General features: G+C 39.7%; 1 protein-coding gene across 2 annotated transcripts in view; it reads left to right on the top strand.

The window, feature by feature from the left end:
- The window catches only part of ctdp1 (CTD (carboxy-terminal domain, RNA polymerase II, polypeptide A) phosphatase, subunit 1), an 80,146-nt gene that overhangs the window by 20,536 nt on the left and 38,865 nt on the right, over positions 1–20,745 (top strand). For both annotated transcript variants that reach the window (XM_032523057.1, XM_032523055.1), the window contains exon 11: positions 3,797–3,950. In XM_032523057.1, the coding sequence (XP_032378948.1) occupies positions 3,797–3,950 (154 nt within the window). The remainder of the gene's footprint in view (positions 1–3,796; positions 3,951–20,745) is intronic.

The raw sequence follows: 20,745 nt of genomic DNA, 5'->3' as shown, positions 1-20,745 counted from the left end.
CCTTACCTAGGTACTGTCAGGACCCTCATACTCTGCTCCTGACTGGCTAGTAGTCCTTACCTAGGTACTGTCAGGACCCTCATACTCTGCTTCTGACTGGCTAGTAGTCCTTACCTAGGTACTGTCAGGACCCTCATACTCTGCTTCTGACTGGCTAGTAGTGCTTACCTAGGTACCATCAGGCCCCTCATACTCTGCTTCTGACTGGCTAGTAGTCCTTACCTAGGTACCGTCAGGGCCTCATACTCTGCTTCTGACTGGCTAGTAGTCCTTACCTAGGTACTGTCAGGGCCTCATACTCTGCTTCTGACTGGCTAGTAGTCCTTACCTAGGTACTGTCAGGGCCTCATACTCTGCTCCTGACTGGCTAGTAGTCCTTACCTAGGTACTGTCAGGGCCTCATACTCTGCTTCTGACTGGCTAGTAGTCCTTACCTAGGTACTGTCAGGGCCCTCATACTCTGCTTCTGACTGGCTAGTAGTCCTTACCTAGGTACTGTCAGGACCCTCATACTCTGCTTCTGACTGGCTAGTAGTCCTTACCTAGTTACTGTCAGGGCCTCATACTCTGCTTCTGACTGGCTAGTAGTCCTTACCTAGGTACTGTCAGGGCCCTCATACTCTGCTTCTGACTGGCTAGTAGTCCTTACCTAGGTACTGTCAGGGCCTCATACTCTGCTTCTGACTGGCTAGTAGTCCTTACCTAGGTACTGTCAGGGCCCTCATACTCTGCTTCTGACTGGCTAGTAGTCCTTACCTAGCTACTGAGCATGTTCGACACCTAACAAAGATGGAACAGAGGTGAGATGTCCCACTCTGTCGCTAAAACAGAGAGCTCGTCCAGTACAACAAATATATGTTTTTTTTTGAAAATGAAACCATAAAAAACCTATTCTGATATAACCTAAATACAATTATGAATCTGAAAATGAGCATAATATGAGCACTTTAACATGTATTAGTTTGTCCGTTGGGCCTGATTTCCACCCCTCCCTCCTCTGGGAAGCTGTTGGTGTAGTGCTACACTACATTATGAATTACTCTCAGTGGAGACATGCAACTATCCTTTTTAATTTTATGGATAGTTTATAGCATTGGATGGCAGGGAGTGTTTATCGTAGCTCCCAAACGAGCCTTCAAACTCGTGTTGTACTTTTAATTTGCATCTGCGCTCTGGGTCATAAATAAGAGCACATGGAAATCCACCCTGCGTAATACTGTACTACTTAGGGAAAAACTCATAGTCTGTCTCATTTTGGATACTTACATGCAGTGCGTTGTGCACACTATGTTCTCACTTGTGTAGTGTGTAAATTTCAACAGGTTAGTATAAAAAAACAACAACACTTGTATAAATTACATTTCTATAGTTTGTAGCGACATATTGAAAAAGACACTCCGATTTCTTTTGTGTCAGACAAAAGAAAATATCTGTTGAAAACTGCACTTAAAAATATAACTTTTTCTTTTTTGAGTGGTGCCTTTTATATTCAATTCAATGTTCAATTTGTTCAATAAAAGAATTTTGGTAAAGTTTTCAAACACCCAGTTTGTTGTATTTTAGCAGAATACTGAAAGCAGAAGTGATACAGAACTGAGTGCACTTTAATATCTGTTTATTTATCAATATTGTTATTTCAATAGTCAACGTCCTCCCACATCGCATATTTCCCCCACATCGTGCAGCCCTACATGGGAAGGTAACATGTTTACATGTGCATAATTTTATGTAATTTCCCTAACAGCCTCCATCGAGACGCTGTGACTCGAGCTGGACAGTCACGGTGGCTTAAAATGTTTTTGAAGTGAATATTATCTGTGAAGATTCTTTGTAATTAATAGTCACGAGCATAACATTGGCCCACATAATTCATGGATTAGAGGCACTGGAGTTTGCAAACTTAGATGTAATCATCAAAGAAGTGTTCAATTAGGCACTGCCAAGAGGACCTTTTTACATCTAATGAGCCTTTACAGAGACAAAGCCTTCCCCCTTCCCATTGTTAACCCTCGCTCTTTCACCCGCCATCACACATCCGCATATTGGCTGTTGTGAAGGAATGTGCTGATTGTGTCGTTTTTGCAAATTCCTGTGGAGATTATTATAACACAAGAATGCATGTAAAAGTAGAACACACAAATGAGATGGAAGACCTCCTTATAGAACAATGTAAATACATATTGATTTTCAGAGATACAATCACGTATATTAACTCAGTTGATGATAGATTCTTCAGTTTATTCAATTTTTTTTGATTAATTGATTGGATCGATTAAGTGGCACCCCCCCATCCCCATACAATTTCATCTACTTTTGATCTATGATACTAATGCTATTGATAGTGTATATAGAGACAATAGATGTTGTTACCTAGCTCACAGAAGAACAAATCTGATATCTTAATTCTATCCTTTTAGCCGACTTGCTACTTAGTCCATGTATTTAGCTCCACTGGGGCAGTTTACGTTCATAGGGCGCTATTTTAGCGATCTAAGCGCATGGCGTGAAAGGCCAGCCGCAGGTACGTTTAGGGCGTGCGTGTAATAGTGGGTGCTCGCTGTGCACGAGCCTAGGCAGTTAAAATAACAATGAAATGCTGCTACAGATTTTGGACCAGGTTTTTTTTGGGGGGGGGTCAATGGCGCAATCACTTCCTGCTGCCTCAAGATAGCAATACGCCCAGAATGCACCTGAACATACCTCGCTATAAGACCAGCACGCCCAGAATGCACCTGAACACACCTCGCTGTAGGACCAGCACGCCCGGAATGCACCTGAACACACCTCCCTGTAAGACCAGCACGCCCAGAATGCACCTGAACACACCTCCCTGTACAACCAGCATACCCAGAATGCACCTGAACACACCTCCCTGTAGACTAGCATACCCAGAATGCACCTGAACACACCTCCCTGTAAGACCAGCACGCCCAGAATGCACCTGAACACACCTCCCTGTAAGACCAGCACGCCCAGAATGCACCTGAACACACCTCCCTGTAAGACCAGCACGCCCAGAATGCACCTGAACACACCTCCCAGTAAGACCAGCACGCCCAGAATGCACCTGAACACACCTCCCAGTAAGACCAGCACGCCCAGAATGCACCTGAACACACCTCCCAGTAAGACCAGCACGCCCAGAATGCACCTGAACACACCTCCTAGTAAGACCAGCACGCCCAGAATGCACCTGAACACACCTCCCAGTAAGACCAGCACGCCCATGGGCGCAGGTGCATTTGCTATTTAAACGACGTGGATGCTGGACGGGAAATGGGAAACTGCGTTGATCTTAAACTAACAAAGACACTTGCGTAAGGCTGTACGCTGCACCGGGTGCAAAATAGAACCCTAAGAGTTTTATAAGAGTGGGGGAAAGAAAATGAAAATTCTACTTGTCGCAAGTTTTTTGCGACAATTTTTTAAACAGATTATTTTCCTTAGAATCAGTATTTTGTTTACATTTTGTTTTACCAGTTATCCACCTAAATATTTTCGGTTTTATACTGTACCGCTTACAGCGACTGCATCATATCAGTTTCTAGCAAAACAAAACGAAAGCTGAAAAAGCTGTAAATCCATGTTCTGTACTACTTTACAAATGACATAAATGTCAGACTTACTGACTGACATGTGATGTGCATTCTTCTTAGAAAACAAATAGTTTTTATAGGAACGTCTCATGATATATTGTCTCTAGAAGTTCATTATTCAACTTAAGTTTTTGTTAAAGAAGGAAAGAAAATTAGGCTTTTAGGTGTTTTACACTGATTTGGTTGCTTTTGTGCCACAGGGGAACTTCACAGAGTCAGCAAGACGACGCAGCGGGGTCCAGCCAAGACGAGGAGCAGCCGGGGCCGTCTCGTCGGAAGCGGCAGCCGAGCATGTCGGAGAGTATGCCTCTGTACATGCTCTGCAAGGAGGACCTGGACAGCATGGACAGAGAGGTAAGCCCAACACAAAACGGAAAGCGCTCACACAGAGTGGGAGAGGGAATAGGCTTAGAAAACAATGATGTTACATGTGGAGCAAGGGGGGTCAAACATCCGGCCCGTGGGCCTGAACCGGCCCGCCAAAGGGCCCAATCAGGCCCACTGGATGACTATGCAAAGTGTGAAAATTGCAGAGAAGTACCAAATTTACCACGTTAATCTTGGCAAATGTCCGAGTTCTTTTTCTGTAAATATACAACTCTATTCTTAGAAATAGTTTTTTTTCCCAGATCCGTATTGTTATTTTGTTTTTCCTACAATGGCCTTAGAACACCGTCGTAGCAGAAGTAACTTCCATTTGCCAACGTCAAGCTGAGAAGAAACTCTGTGGCAGATAGTTTCTGGTCTTTCTGGAGTTGTTTACTGGTCTGGCCCACTTGAGATCAAATTATGGGTGGCCCATGAACTAAAATGAGTTTGACAGCCCTGATGTAGAGCCTTTGCCCACAGGGACAGAGATTACAAGGTGGTCTTCACGAAAAACTGTAAGAGACTGTATATACGGATACTAAGGCATTCGAATACTCATCAGTAACTCCTGTGTTGTTTTCCCAGGGTTACATTTCCATTGTGACCTCACAGCAGGGCATAAGTGCATCCACCTGCAATATTATTGAGCGGCATTGAAGGGCCAAACTGTGCCAGTCCCCACAATCAAACAAGCTTTGTTGATGTCACCATACGCATCTTGATTTTGCGGACGTCTTGCTGTGTTTCACTGAGTAGATTCAAAGCTCCTGTTCAGAGGAGTCCTCGCCGTTTCCTGTTCCTAACTCTACCTGACAAGAGTCTTCTGATTAGGGTTGGACATTTGAGAGTCTTCTGATTAGGGTTGGACATTTGAGAGTCTTCTGATTAGGGTTGGACATTTGAGAGTCTTCTGATTAGGGTTGGACGTTTGACCTTAACGATTCCAATTCCAATTATTCCTTTCAATTCCTGTTTCTTATCGATTCTTTAAGCAGAAATTTTTATTAGTATTAGTTTTTTTCAGTTTTCCTGGGCTTTTTCAGTGTAAAATCAATCCACACTTCAGAGCGCCGCTTACTGAGCTCCATGGCTGCAACACAACAAGTGCCTGGAAGTACGGGGGCAGTTACGGAAACAAAAACCTGTTAAATTTGGAACCGATGACCGAATTCATTACCAAATTTTCAAAAAGATTCCATTAAAAAAAGAATTCCTTCAGTTTCAGTAGGGTCCAAGCACTGTAGGTTCTCAGGCCCCAAAAAAACAATTCCACTGGAATCGTAATTTTTAAAACGGTTCCAAGTTGGGACCGGTTCTCGATGCCCAATCCTACTTCTGTATTGATGATGGAGCGGTAATTAAGTCTTTATTTAAAAACTGTTCAATATTTGTGAAAGTGACTTCATGTAACTTTAACATGTTTCTTAAACCGTGTCATTTTCCAGCTGATGATCATAAATAAGTAAAAAGAGCGCTATTTTTATATGGTTTTCATTAACACCCAGGTCCGATTTTCCCCGCAACGACGGCGCAACAATTCAATTCAGTTCAATTCAATTTTATTTATAGTATCAATTCATAACAAGAGTTATCTCAAGACACTTTACAGATAGACCACTCTCCAGAACTTACAAGGACCCAACAGTTCTAGTAGTTTCCTCCAGAGCAAGCAACAGTGCGACAGTGGCGAGGAAAAACTTCCTTTTAGGCAGAAACCTCGGTCAGACCCAGGCTCTTGGTAGGCAACAGAGTCCACATTCTGACGGTAACAGATTTCGGTGTAACACCGGAAAAGCCTGAGTTAGGGTATCCAGCCAGGTAAAAGGTAGCAGGAGATTTTCCGATATAGGCCTAACAAATTCAAATTTTTATTATTATTTTTAAATTATATTTGATTTGTTATCTGCTCTAGTTATGGCTGATACTGGGTCAGTACCATCAAAGTAAAAAAGCTAAAAGCCAAACGGGAGAGCGAAAGACAATGGACATATCCTGAGTCACACTCTGCCGGGCTATTAACAGATGGAGACAATTACGTAAATGATTCAAAACCCCAAACTGGTGCTCAGGTATGTAATACATCTATTTCCTTCATGAATTAACTTCAGATATGGTTATACATCAGTAGCCGACATTGGCGCTGACGTTTTATTCCTTATAGTCCATGTTTGTGCATTTGTGTAGAGCGTCTGTGGGTTTCATATAATGCGCTATATTTATCTAAGTTGTTATTAATACGTTGGTTGCTTCAACAAACACCTAGTGCTTTGGCTCATGACAAAGATACCCGGTTTAGCTCACGATACATCCAAAGTTCTTGAGTTACCGTAGGCAACACTGGAAATGGAACGATGCATCTGGAACGTATTCTCTTATTGTAAAGGAATTATTACCTGTCTGTGCGACACATGCATCGGGACTACATGACCTTCCGGTAACACTAACTCCTTGAAATATTTTAAAATGAAAATGAGAGTAATGATACAAAAATCCTCATTCTCTCCAATATTGTGAATATCGGTCTCCTTTTGTAATATATATATATATATATACTTTTTTTTTTTGCCATCCTTGGGAGGCAAGTGAAGTGATTACTGATGTCTGAGAGCTGTGCACCTCCTGCCTCGATAATACTCTTTAACAGAGTCTAAATTCATCTAGTGCTTCGGGGGGGGGGGGGGTGTATGGGACATAAAGTAAAGTCACGTATTGGTTAGTGTTGAAAGAAATCTCTTTTTCATAAAAATAATAATCATGGGAATATGTCGTTGGAAAGCTGCATAATCTAAAAAGTTAACACTATGTGCAATATGCTGTACTATTAACTAACTATGTATACAGTACTGTCTGTATATGATTTTAAATCTGATATAGGGCTGCATGATTAATCTAATGGCCATCGCGATGTCACTCTGTCGTTACATAACCGCAACAAATGAGCGATTTTAGTAAACAAAAAGGTTTGCTGTGTCTTTGTTCAAAGGACTTTAAGTTTCAAATATTAAGTTTGTAATTTCATACATTTTATTAATCAGAACTTTAATATATTTTGATGTTCCACTGTTCTGTTACATTATACATTACATAATACATATGTTAAGGAATTCTCTTTATGTTTTGTTACACGTTTTTGGATTTCTTTTGGATTTTTTAAAAATACATTTCGGCAGATTTTTCAGAATATTAAATATTTGTATTGGTATCGGTTGGTACCTAGTACAAAGTATATTTGGTAACCTAATCCCTAGTTACTAAATTACAAATATATTTGGTGTCATTCTTCATAAGGTCAAACAACGTGTATTATCAAAGAGGTTAACCTGGTATTATTTTAATAGAATTTGTTTCTTATGTGTTGTTTATTATCATTTTTACTGTTTTGCAGAGCTGTCTATTTTTTTGTTGACATTTAAAAAAGTATTTCACATTTTTTGTGTATGGATGTCTTTTTATGCTTGTTTAATTTGTATGTTTAAGTTGAGACTTCAAATTACATCGCAATCGTTGCATTGTAAATCTCAGTTGCAATAGGACTTTTTCTTAAAATCATACTATATATTAAGTACTGTATATGATTTGGATGATTATAGCCATCATGCAGATGCACAAGTCAATGTTTCTATATAATAATATAATATATAACAATGGATGAAATGGCTGTGTGTAATTTGACTGGTGCACCGGGATAAGGATAGCAGCACAGCTTATTTGTCCTCAGAACAAGTAGATTATTAATAACCTTGTTACATAAGCAGTACACAAAGTGTCTTAAAAGAACTTTCTTCACTCACTTCCAGTGCCTAACTGCTTATTCTGGCTCTCCAGTCTACCTGTATCACCCAATGCCTTGACAGGCAGGAAGGGGGGGGGAGACCGCAGTCTTAATGGGCGGCTGTGGCTCAGTGGTAGAGCGGTCGCCTGCCAATCGTTGTTCGATCCCTGGTCCTGCAGTCCCATGTCCAAGTGTCCTTGACACTGAGTTGCCCCCGATGCTGCCCCATCGGAGTGTAAATGTGTGTGAGTGTTTATCTGATGAGCAGGTGGCACCTTGTACGGCAGCCTCGGCCACAGTGTGTGAATGTGTGTGAATGCTGAGTACTATGTTAAAAGTGCTTTGAATAGTTGGTCAGACTAGAAAAACTCTATATAAGAACAGTCCATTTAATATGAATCCCACTGCTTTACTTAAATGTGCCCTTGCCACACATATTTCATGACTTTGTGGTAATGTCTGAAGTTCTACCACGGACTCGGTAACAGTTTTAATGGAAAAGAAATGGTGGTTACCTTGTTCCAAGCCATTCTAACGTGGTATAGAAAGCCTGCAGGAAGACTCCGCTCCCTTTGAACCAGTTCTCAATAATCTACAATGAGCTAGGCTGCGTGACTCTGATTGGCAAACAGCTAGCCAATGAGAGCCTGGCTATCAGCAGCTTTTATCCAGCTCATGAATATTAATGAGCTCAGGCAACATGACGTCAGACTGACCAGCTGTTGTGATTGGTCTGATTTCTCCTCTTATTTCTTTTCACTGGCTAGAGCTGACAGAGGAGGTAGCAGTTCATCTTCACATTCACCACATAACACACACACACACACACACACACACACACACACACACACACACACACACACACACACACACGGACACACGGACACACGGACACGGACCGAAGAGATTTCAAAATATGCAAGAAAAAATGGTTTTGTGTGGCAGGGCACCTTTTAAGCACGTTGTTGGTGCTCTAAACCTTTAGACCGAACACATGTTATAATTCATGCAAGGAAACAGTACTTTGCGTAAAACAAAATTGAACAATCTGGATGTTTGTGTGATTGGTCATGCTATAATGAGAAATGAACTCCCGGTACTCAAACAGCCTGCCCCAGTTGTTAACTCTATTAAATTCAAAAGTAACTTTGGAGCTGCAGGCGACACTGAGTTGGAGAACTGCTGTGCCACATCTTACTGTAAATAGACTCCCCCCCGCACACTCACATGTCTGTGTTTTGAGGGAAATGCATGGCTGCATCCAATATCCTCTAAACACTACCGACCTACAATATTGCCAAAATATTGCCAAAATCCAACCGCTCTATAACCTTTCTCTTTTCTTTCCTTTCTCTTTTCATTTTGTATCAGTATCCCAAAACTCTGAAGATGCTATTGGATAAAATTGCTTTTTGGTGTTTGAGGATAAAGCTAAGACATACTACTTCTACATATTGATTTTACATACATGTTGACTTATAAATTAGAGAATATTTGTCAAGGCCGACCAGCTTTTGCAGACTGACACTTCCTCCGTTCAGTCCTTTGCAATCCTTTCCTTACAGTTTTAGTTCAGTAACAGCAAATAGCTGACATAAAGAAAATCAAATTAAAAAATGAAAAATAAATAAGAGTACTTCTTTGTGATAAATGCAACAAAAAGGTGGCATGGAATTTGAACCCCATGATCGTCCCTTATCGCAACAGTCGTCCATCCTTAAGGTAATTGTTCCTGGTGCTGCTCCATTTGTCCTACAAATACAGCAGCTACGGCAAAAGCAGGACATATTTTCAAAGATCACGTCTGTGTTTGGGCCTACTAGCCATTATGGTGACTGCAGCAGGAAGCAAGCTGGAAATTGTGATTCTATTATTAATCTGGAAATGGTACAATATGTCAGCGGTTGGAGTGAAGCCCTTTGTATGATTGTGTCCAAGCTGGAAGGGTTCGATTGGTTGGACTGACAAATTTTTTCTCTGTCCCCTTTATTTGATCATGTGGTGGTATTTGAAAATGAACGTGGTATTTGAAAGGCATATTCCTCATGATTATTTGAATTAATGCAAATGTTGTCAACATTGTTGACCGCATAGAGGTTATGTGTTCAGTTTTTCATCATGAGCAGATGTTAATGGATATGGATCTGAAATGGATGTGTCCCCACTTAAATGTGTGACGTGTATATTATGGAAACAAGATCTATCTGCCCTCTCATCACTCGGTATAGAAATTATCAGAACTACTGCATTTTCATTCATCTCATCTCAGGACCACAAAGGTCGACCCTTTTTAGTGCTAACGCATGGCGCTTTACGTTTCTGGTGATCAGTACTACTTGTGGATTTAGACATTGCCATGGTAGCATGGATTTGGCATTCAATTTTAATTAAAGCCCCAACCTCTTGCTAATGCCGCACCACGATGGTTGAAGATGTAGCAGGTTAATGAGGTGCTCACACCGGCCACTGTTCCCCAAACACCAGCAGCACGTGTTGGGCAAATGTGACATTTAGAATGCTTGGGTATTAAGCAATTGTAGTTCACCGATAAGCGGTATAAATACAAGTAAAAACAGACTGTCAACCATGTCATGAGCGTTGGCGTTGCACAGTCTGTCCACCAGAGGACGCTCTACAACGTCCCTGTTGGTGATGGCGTTGCATATGTTGTCCACCAGAGGGTGTATATAGAATATATATATATATATATCAGAAATACTTTATTATATATTGTATATGTATTATATATATATATATATATATATATATATGTATATATATGTGTATATGTATATATATGTGTATATGTATATATATGTGTATATATAGTATATATATGTGTATATATAGTATATATATGTGTATGTGTATATATAGTATATATATATGTATATGTATATATAGTATATATATATGTATATGTATATATAGTATATATATATGTATATGTATATATAGTGTGTATATATAGTATGTATGTATGTATGTATGTATGTGTATATATATATATATATATATATGTATGTGTATATACATACATACATACATACATACATACATACAGTATGTACGTGTGTGTATTGTGTGTGTGTGTGTGTGTACACACACACACACGTTTTTTTTTCCAGTTAGCTTAATGGCTGGTTTGATTTGCATTGAGAGATGATTTTATGGAAAGTTCCCCATGCCGATCTCTTGGTATGGTGAAGGGTATGTGATGATGTGGGGGGGTATTTTAATTCAAAGCCCTAGGGAACTTTATCAGGATTTCTCAAAGAAATTAAGTCTTCCAATACCCTTTTAAATTATTTAGTAAAGTTTTACTAAGACTGCACTGAAAATGCAAAGCTACATCAGATTTAAACTAAAATGCATTACACCAACATCCATGTAAAGCCATAACAGCTAGATATGGGAAATGCTGAGATACATGGCAAACAATCTTCGCTACTGCTACTATGTTAGCTAACAATTAACTTGGGTTTATACTTAATTTTCAACAACAACAAAAAATAGCAATCATATTCTGGTTAAAGCCTCTAAAATATCATCATTATAAAGAAATATGAATGGGCAAATAGTGTCCAAGGCAACAACAAAGGTGATACATTTACACAGACTCATTAACACATACAAAATTACCAGGAGTGGGCATTGTAGGACACTCATTTCTCTCAAACACGTAACAGATTGTTTAAGAACAGCGTTGAAACACACAAAAACTAATAGTATGTTTACTAGACACTCTACTGTTGGTAAATTGATCACACCGACCTACTTGATAATGTCATCTTAATCATCACGCAATCTTGATTCTCATGTTAAATCCCAGCATACCAAACAGAACCAGGTGAAAGTACTGCAGCTGGTTTAGTTTTTGTATGCCTATGCATCAGTGTATAGATAAATAAAGACAAGTGGCTAAGCCTTTAAGGGCCTATTCTAAAGTGAAGCCTGTGTAATAGAACATGGTTCATCAATTTGGGATTTGGTGAGGATTTTCTGCCATAATGGAGAGATATTTCCTTCTTTATAGAGCTGTGTAGATTGAATTATTACTTTGTTATCACTATTACTATTACTTCAACTTTCTCCATTGTTATTGCCACTCTTCATTCTAATCCAAACCGGTCGTCAGACACCGCCTACAAAGAGCCTGGGTCTGTCCGAGGTTTCTGCCTAAAAGGAAGTTTTTCCTCGCCACTGTCGCACTGTTGCTTGCTCTGGAGGAGACTACTAGAACTGTTGGGTCCTTGTAAGTTCTGGAGTGTGGTCTACACCTACTCTATTTGTAAAGTGTCTCAAGATAACCCTTGTTATGAATTGATACTATAAATAAAATTGAAATGAATTGACTAATGTGGAAGTAGTACTATTGACTTCTTGCAAGCACAAGTGTTGGATCCTTGTTCCAACACATTTAGTACTCTAGAAAGTCAAAGAAATTGACTCAAAGAAAGGGTAGATGCACTGTATTTCAAATGTCACCCACATTGGAATGCCTTAGCTAAAGGGCAGTCTGTGATGTTCTTAAACACTCTAGATCTTCAAGGCAAAGGGGACGTCCAAGGCTTAATTGGCTGGAGCAAAGTACACATCTGAGGCAGGTAGACAGCCTTACATTTAAATGTCACCAGTGGTTAGGTGCTGGTCAGTTTACCTGCAGCAACATGCGCAGAGATGCCCAGCGTAGAATCACGGTACTGTACCAACTGGATGACCTTTCTTTGGAATTGCTGTTCCCTTGTCGTCTGTGTGATGACAGGGACTGGCTGCATTCTCTTTTATCTCCTGTTTTCAGTTTCACCATAACCCGCCACATGGACTGTCAGTCCTTTTGTAAGATTTTATTAGTCCGATGAGGTTGCCCCATGTAGTAGTATGCACTGGGACTGTCAAATATTCATCAGAGACAAATTTTAAGTGGAACGTCGTGGATATAGACTATGATTATACAGTCAGCCCGGCTAGCTAGTTTTCTCCATTTAGCGTTAACAAACAGAACAATGGCCTAGTTTGCAGATGGCAACATGGCTTTGAATTAGACATGCAAATAGAGATGTTCCGATACCGACACCAGTATCGGTATTGCCTCCGATACTGCCTAAAACAGTGGTATCGGGAAGTACTGGAGTTTATGCAGCAATCCGATACCACGTAATAAAGCCCTAAAGAAAGTCTACCTTAACTTGAGACAGACCGTACAACAGAGATAGAAATCATATCACATCCATACAGAGATAGTAGTATACAGCTGTTGGAGATCATATCATCATACAGAGATAGTAGTATACAGCTGTTAGAGATCATATCATCATACAGAGATAGTAGTATACAGCTGTTAGACATCATATCATCATACAGAGATAGTAGTATACAGCTGTTAGACATCATATCATACAGAGAAAGTAGTATACAGCTGTTAGACATCATATCATCATACAGAGATAGTAGTATACAGCTGTTAGACATCATATCATCATACAGAGATAGTAGTATACAGCTGTTAGACATCATATCATCATACAGATAGTAGTATACAGCTGTTAGACATATCATACAGAGAAAGTAGTATACAGCTGTTAGACATCATATCATCATACAGAGATAGTAGTATACAGCTGTTAGACATCATATCATCATACAGAGATAGTAGTATACAGCTGTTAGACATCATATCATACAGAGATAGTAGTATACAGCTGTTAGACATCATATCATCATACAGAGATAGTAGTATACAGCTGTTAGACATCATATCATCATACAGAGATAGTAGTTTACAGCTGTTAGACATCATATCATCATACAGAGATAGTAGTATACAGCTGTTAGACATCATATCATCATACAGAGATAGTAGTATACAGCTGTTAGACATCATATCATACAGAGATAGTAGTATACAGCTGTTAGACATCATATCATCATACAGAGATAGTAGTATACAGCTGTTAGACATCATATCATCATACAGGATAGTAGTATACAGCTGTTAGACATCATATCATACAGAGATAGTAGTATACAGCTGTTAGACATATCATCATACAGAGATAGTAGTATACAGCTGTTAGACATCATATCATACAGAGAAAGTAGTATACAGGTGTTAGACATCATATCATCATACAGAGATAGTAGTATACAGCTGTTAGACATCATATCATCATACAGAGATAGTAGTATACAGCTGTTAGACATCATATCATCATACAGAGATAGTAGTATACAGCTGTTAAAACATAAACAAATATATTTTACACTGGTATCGGATCAGTACTTAGTATCGGCCGAAGTTCAGGTATCAAAATCGATGACATGAATTAAATATATGATATTGGACCATCTCTACATGCAAACAGTCTACTTAACCTTACCTTACTGTAGTTATTCAGAAGTTGGATAAGCACTGTGACGTAGACTAGAGACTCAGCCATACACCCAGGAAACCAAAACAACAAAAGAGCAGATGGCTCCAGACCATGGCCAATGGGTTGTAGCAAGTCTTGCAAAAAAAAAAAAACACCATATGAAGCTTTTAATGAAAACTTCTTTTAGATGTGAACCTTGTAAGATTAACATCTGTACCTCTCTTCCCAGTTATATCAAAAGGCCACACAGATACTCCTCCAGTTTGACCTCAGATGATCTGCGATGAGTCTTATCCCTTACTTAAAAGACAACATTGCCTGGAGTGCCGGGTAGCAAAGCAGATAGCATTAAGGCTGAGTACTTACCGCAGCAGCCTGGGTCCCGGTCTGGCTCAGGGCCCTTTGCTGAATTGCCTCCCCTCTCTCTCCCCACTCTCTCCCTTTCCTCTCTGTCACTATCCAAATAAATCATAACATATCTAAAACATATCTAAAAAGGCAACATTACCTTGGTAGGGGTGGTGGGTAGACCCCAACGATAATTATTTGGTTAGCTAAAAATCCCTAACATTAATTATTTGTAGTTATTTAGTTCTCACTACAATAATATGATAATAATTTGTTTTATTGTCACAACAGAACAGAGGAACATTAAACTGTATTAAAGTTCTGATAAATAAAATGTATAAAAAATACAAACTTAAGCTATAAAGCTTAAAGTCATTTTGAACAAAAACACTAACAATCCCAGAATGCTATGTGGACTCCCCAGACCCTCCTCCGCAGCGCTGTAGAGGAAGGTCCGGCTATGCGAGACTACGTACAGTATGTGATCCTTCTGTATGTTGTATTTGTGCAAGCGGCTCCTTTCATGTTAGTCATTTGACCCATTATGTCATAATAACATTGCCAAGGGCAGCATTATTACATCAGGGCATCCGACTATACAAGCGCAACATAAAGAACAGTATGATTTCAGCAAGTACTGACTCTTGATTTGCTGTCATAACTCCACCAATGAACAATCTATTAAAAAGTAAAAACATAGTCGTTCTGAAGAAAGGAACAACAGACCTTTTTATGGCAGACATTTTGACTCACCATAGGAAGAAGAGCAAATGTGATTCACATTTTATAAATGATGGTTTAGTTCCATTAGCTCAGTCAGAGATATGGATTGTCTTCGCTCTCCATTACTTATTCCCTGCCTGTAGGCTACATGATTCAATATGTAATGATATGTTAATAACTAAGATTATACTATGGGTTTTGTACACCGCAATCCCAAAATTGAGCTCCTTTCCCCGTTTCACTTTTAACCTGTTCAGACTATAGTTCCCGGCAACGGGAAGTTTGAGACAATGTTTTCTTCAGTCATAAATCGCAACCCTTAAATCTTCATAAACACGCTCATTTAGCACATCATTTGAAAGCTTAAAGTCTCATGATTCCATCAAAGCAAAACATATGGCCTTCTTATGGCATTTCACCATTTCATCAAATAATAATTACTTATTTCTATTAATTTATGTATGTAGTTAATTCAGGTATATGTGTGAGTGATCTGGATGTATTTTTGTGTTTAAGAAGTTTTGTATTTTGCACTTTTTGGGCTTTTTTTAGAAATAAGAAATAAGAAAAACGCACAGACATATTTGTAGAAATAAATTCATATAAAATCCATTTTATAAGTCATTTTGTTTCTGGAGTTTTTCTGTTCTAAGTTGAGACATGTGGCCAGGGTACTATTTTAGTATATAGCCCATGTAATATGCTTACAGTAGTGTTTTTTAATAATTTTACAGATGATTTACTTGGACGGAAATAGAAATTCTGTGTTCTAACCTGTGTAGCTCTGTGTCAGTAAGGCCTACTGTCACACTGCCACTAGAAACAACAAATTGAGAATGTTAACTTCCCAACGACCTTAGGGTCATCCCAGAGGGCAGAAGTATGTGGGAACTGCATCACTTTTTTTGGGGTAAAAATTTAGGCGAGAAAAGCATGGATTTTCAAGTGTTTGTTAAGAGGTTTTAAACCCATTTTGTAACGCAAGTCACCATATTAATAGAGCCCTTAGTGACATTTTGTAGCTTTCTCCACACCTGCTCTGGCTGAAAATGAAATGAGATCCTGGTGAGTTTAGGATACATGATTAATGGAGTTGAGGTGAAGATTTAGACAAAGGTCAGTGTTGGTGTGACACCTGTGATGCTAGAGGGGCTCTGGGAGCGAGGCTGATTAAGTCAGGGTCCATAGGAGATATTGAGCATTCATCAGTCAAGTTGATCTCAGGTCTCCCTCTGCCTTTAAATATTGATCTCCTACATCTCTGGCGAGATATAATCTTTGAAGTTACTGGGGAGGAAAAGCTACTGCTTGATAGAGGCACATTAGAGGGACTTTTCAACATTCTGTAGGGCTGCACCTAACAATTTTATTGTCTATTACTCTGTTGATTATTTTCTTGATTAATCAATTACTTGGGCTATAAACTGTCAGAAAAGGGTGTGAAAAATGTCTATTGTCCAAAGGACAAGCTTACTCTTAGAAAGGAATAAAAACAGAATTAATTTAGTAGTAGACAACTAATCGATTCATCTTTGCAGCTCTATTCTCAAGAAAGAAAATATAGTATCTCAGGCAATTTTTTTTTTTTTTGTGTGCCCATGCAAGCAGGCACAATAATTACTGAAAGCCTTTTTATTGCTTTGTGGCAATAGAACTGTGATTACAGCTTCAGTGTGAAGAATCCCAGCGGTCCCAGCTGAGCTCCTACAGATGTGAAATAACACGTGGTCCAAAAGATTTGACTCGGCTAATAAAGAGGTTTCTGTTGGATTTTACTAAAAGCTACACATTAATTTAGCCTCTTTGCAATAAAGGCCCAAGCTTCCTTAGACTTCTGATGTGAGTGCGGCTGATCACCTTGTCATTCACAGCTCTGATTAAAGACTAGGGATATGGATTTTAGAATAATGGATGCATCCATCCATCCATCCATCCATCCATCATCTATCCTCCTTGGAGTCCCATTTCGTCCGGTTGTACTTAAAGGGTGATAATTGCATTTGTTTGGCGTACAGCCCACGGAGATAAACATACTTTTTATAGTCCTTGCAGAGCAGATACATAACCTGGGTTATGTTGTGACCACGTCACCGTTTTGTGCCTGATCAAATCATATCATTATTATTTTCCATCAGTATGTTTGGAACCACTACACTTCCATCACACACACCAGACGCTATCGTTTGTCCCTAAAACTGGAGCGCTGTGAATATTCCCTCTGCTCTGGTTTCCATCTGCACACAGTCGTTGGCAGCCGGACTGAAATGTCTTTAGTCATCTGACGTTGGCAAGAAGTCCCGTTTGTGGCCCTCGCTCTAAAAATTACCATCTAGTCTATCAGGAGTAATTTGGTCTGGAACTTTTTCTGAGCCACATAGATTCAGAAAAGTACGTCATTGGTATAAAAACTTCCGTAAGTCTCCGAATGAACTCTCTGAAGTATTTCGTGTTTGAGGCTGTTCCTTTCCAAGTAATGTTTTGACTCCAGCGTTATGTAACTACCCTTGACTTACCTCCGCTGCAGTGGAGCTCGTCTTTCAGAGATGATGGTGAAAAGAAGCCAATAGCTTTCTGTTTGCAGAGCCGCTTCAGAATTCTTGTCCTCAAAGGATTGTTGCTTTCTCTACGAGTTCTTCCTTAATGTAAGGAGTCGGCAGAGGTGAAGATGTGAATTGCTTTTGTTCCCGTCAGAACGGGACTCAATCGTCGTATGGAATTTGGCCTCTGATGAACAGCTCAGGTGGATATAGGTGTGTTTGCAGAGTACCACTGGAGGTTATTGTGCTCCTGATTCATCGCCTCACTTCATGACTTTTAAACTTCTCTTTTGCCGGCTGATTTATTGCACTTTGTCGTCACGTCTACCTCTCCTCACATTTGCAGACATGACATTCCCCCCCCCCTTGATCCTTAGGTGAACTTTCCTCTATCCATGCGAATCCTTTATCATCCTCTGAGCCCACAATAAATAACCCGTTAAAGCTCTTACTCCATTTACCCATCAACTTGCTGCCCTATGACTACCCTTTGTAGATGGAGTCGGTCATTTTGGCAGGGAATGAAGCCTTTGGCGAGGGGGGGGAGTGGGGAGAAAAGCAAGCTCTTTGTACAATAACAAAGCTAAAATGGAAATTGGTCCAGACAATAAGCGCTGATTGAGTGACTGCCTGCCAATGTGTTGGGCTCTCACTGCGGGTTCCTACCTCACCTGTTCTGCTGCTGATTTTCCCTGGCAGGTATACTATTGTTTCTCTCCAGGAAGGTAATCAAAGCCCCTCACAATGGCTGCAAATTGTCTTTAAGTTGCCCTGAGCCCTACCTAAAACTCATTGCTCTGGGCCTCAGCAGTTCACTGCTCCCACAGTAACAGCCACTCCTAATTGCTAGCTTTCATTTAAAACCGATGACAGTCGGCTGCTTTTTGCAGCAGATTAATCTTTTATTAAGGCCTAAGGCCAGGTTTGAGTCTGAATTTAATGTATTTATGTCCAGACTTTAGAAGTGAAATCTTAACAGCTTTGCTGGACAGGAAGTCTAATCTGCTTTCATCGCTGATCGCTGTACGGTTTGTTCTAGCACTTAATGTGAGCCCCATTATATTCTTCTTTTTGTGGATAATAGGTGTATAATCAAACGATTATCAGCAGCCTTTTGACTCCACAAAAAATACTTCCTCCTTTTTATGTCTGCTCTTTTATCCTCTAACTGTCCTTCTTTCAAATAGATTGTTCATCACAGTAGAACACATGGTAGCTGCAAACGGTGTCCGAATGCAACTCAAGCGTTTGGCCAAAAATAAATTCTCTGCCCTGGAATCTCACTCGTACTAAACTCTATTTGCAGTGATGAGACCAATAAGCTGAAAACGAGCATTGAGGGGGTCTTGTGCTGCGCTTTGTGTTGTGCTCTTTGCTTGGCCTTTGGTTACAGCCAGGGAAAGGGTGCTGTGGGAAGGTCGTTAATGTTTCCATTTCTGCTGAGGTTGACCCCTCCTGACATAGTGAACCACAGATTAGTTTTAAAAGGGTCGTGATCAGAAGCAGACATTCTTTGGCCATTTTCCATGCAGTGCCTCAGTGGTATTTGTTAATAGTAGACAGGAACTGCTCTGATGCACAGAACACAGGTGTCTGGCCCCTATATATTTATGTAATTGTGCTCAGAAATTGACCAATTTTACTTCATATCCCCGTAAAACACAGATACTAGGCGTTTCCTCCTTAATCACCACGCCCACATAGTGCTGGTTATTTAATATTAATGTATGTGTAACTCTACATTCTACAGTCTGTTTATTACAGTCAACATCTGCATTAATGACATTACAGGAGCTTCAGTGTTGGTCGGAACCAAAAAGGACATTTTATTAATACAAATTGGTGCTGTTAAACGACAAAAATATTTAATCATGATTAATCGCATTAATTTCATAGTTTAACTAATTAATCGCAATTAATCACACATTTGTATCTATTCTAAATAAAAAGTGGATCGGCTCGCTTTGTGCATATTTCTTTTTTTTTTTATTATTATTGAAAACAATATTTGCATATAGCCGACTGTAGTGTTCAAGACCCCCAAAACGTAACGTTACTACTCTTTGGCCGGCTCACAAGCCCAAACGGTGCGTGTGGCGTGCCTGTTGTCTTGTTTCCGGTCTAGCTAGATCCGGTGGGTGTTGTAGTTTTACTAGTACTAAAACCTTCAAAGTTTGCTAGTTCAAAAAGATAATAATAAAAATGTACGTTGTTAAAGTGGCTTTGCGTTAAGAGCGTTAATGATGCTGTTAATAACTTACAGCACTAATACAAATGTTTGGATCATACCACCCACCTACAGTTTGTCCATTTGTTGTTGGGTTAAACCTGCTAATATCTGAACATTGTTACATGGGCTTTGAATGTGCACTTTTTTCTGTAGGCCCCTGCTCATCTGCTGTCTGAAAGCCAAGTCCCTCTTTTGTTTGACTATGTCCACCTCTCTTCATATTTTCCCTGTACTGAAAGAAAAACATAATAGTTAGTAGATAGTGATGGGGAATATGCCATGACAAGAGAAACATTGGAGTGGAAAGAAAAGCAATTTGCGTGGAGGTAAAATTTTATATAATGTGTTGCTGACAGGGAACATAAAAAAAAAAAATCTTACTCTTTAATTTGTTGGTATCCTGCAGGGTCATTCTCATTCAAATTTTATTCAACAAATGGAAACGCTAACCCAACGTGTTCAGAGCCGGTCTGTTTTTTAAATTTTATTTCCAGGTCAGACTTGCCTCAGGCACACTTACCTTCCACCTTCCACCAAGGCGCTCTGTGGCTGTCCGCATAACCAAGAACTCCGCATTAATTAGCCTGGTTGGATTCCACGGATAATCTGGCTCTAGCCCCCCTGCTACATGCTACTAATGAGTCAATGGACAGGAGGCTGCATATTCTCTGTGGCAATATTCAGCTGACATTTCCATTGATCTGATTGTATGCACATTGGTTAACCTGATCTTAAGGGTCTGTAACCTTGGGGCTGTATAAGTTATGAACAGCTCAAGAAAATACAAACTTGATGA

Source organism: Etheostoma spectabile, chromosome 8, assembly GCF_008692095.1.
Source record: "Etheostoma spectabile isolate EspeVRDwgs_2016 chromosome 8, UIUC_Espe_1.0, whole genome shotgun sequence".
In the NCBI taxonomy this organism is placed as follows: Eukaryota; Metazoa; Chordata; class Actinopteri; order Perciformes; family Percidae; genus Etheostoma; species Etheostoma spectabile.
This window is presented reverse-complemented; position numbering and strand designations above follow the sequence as displayed.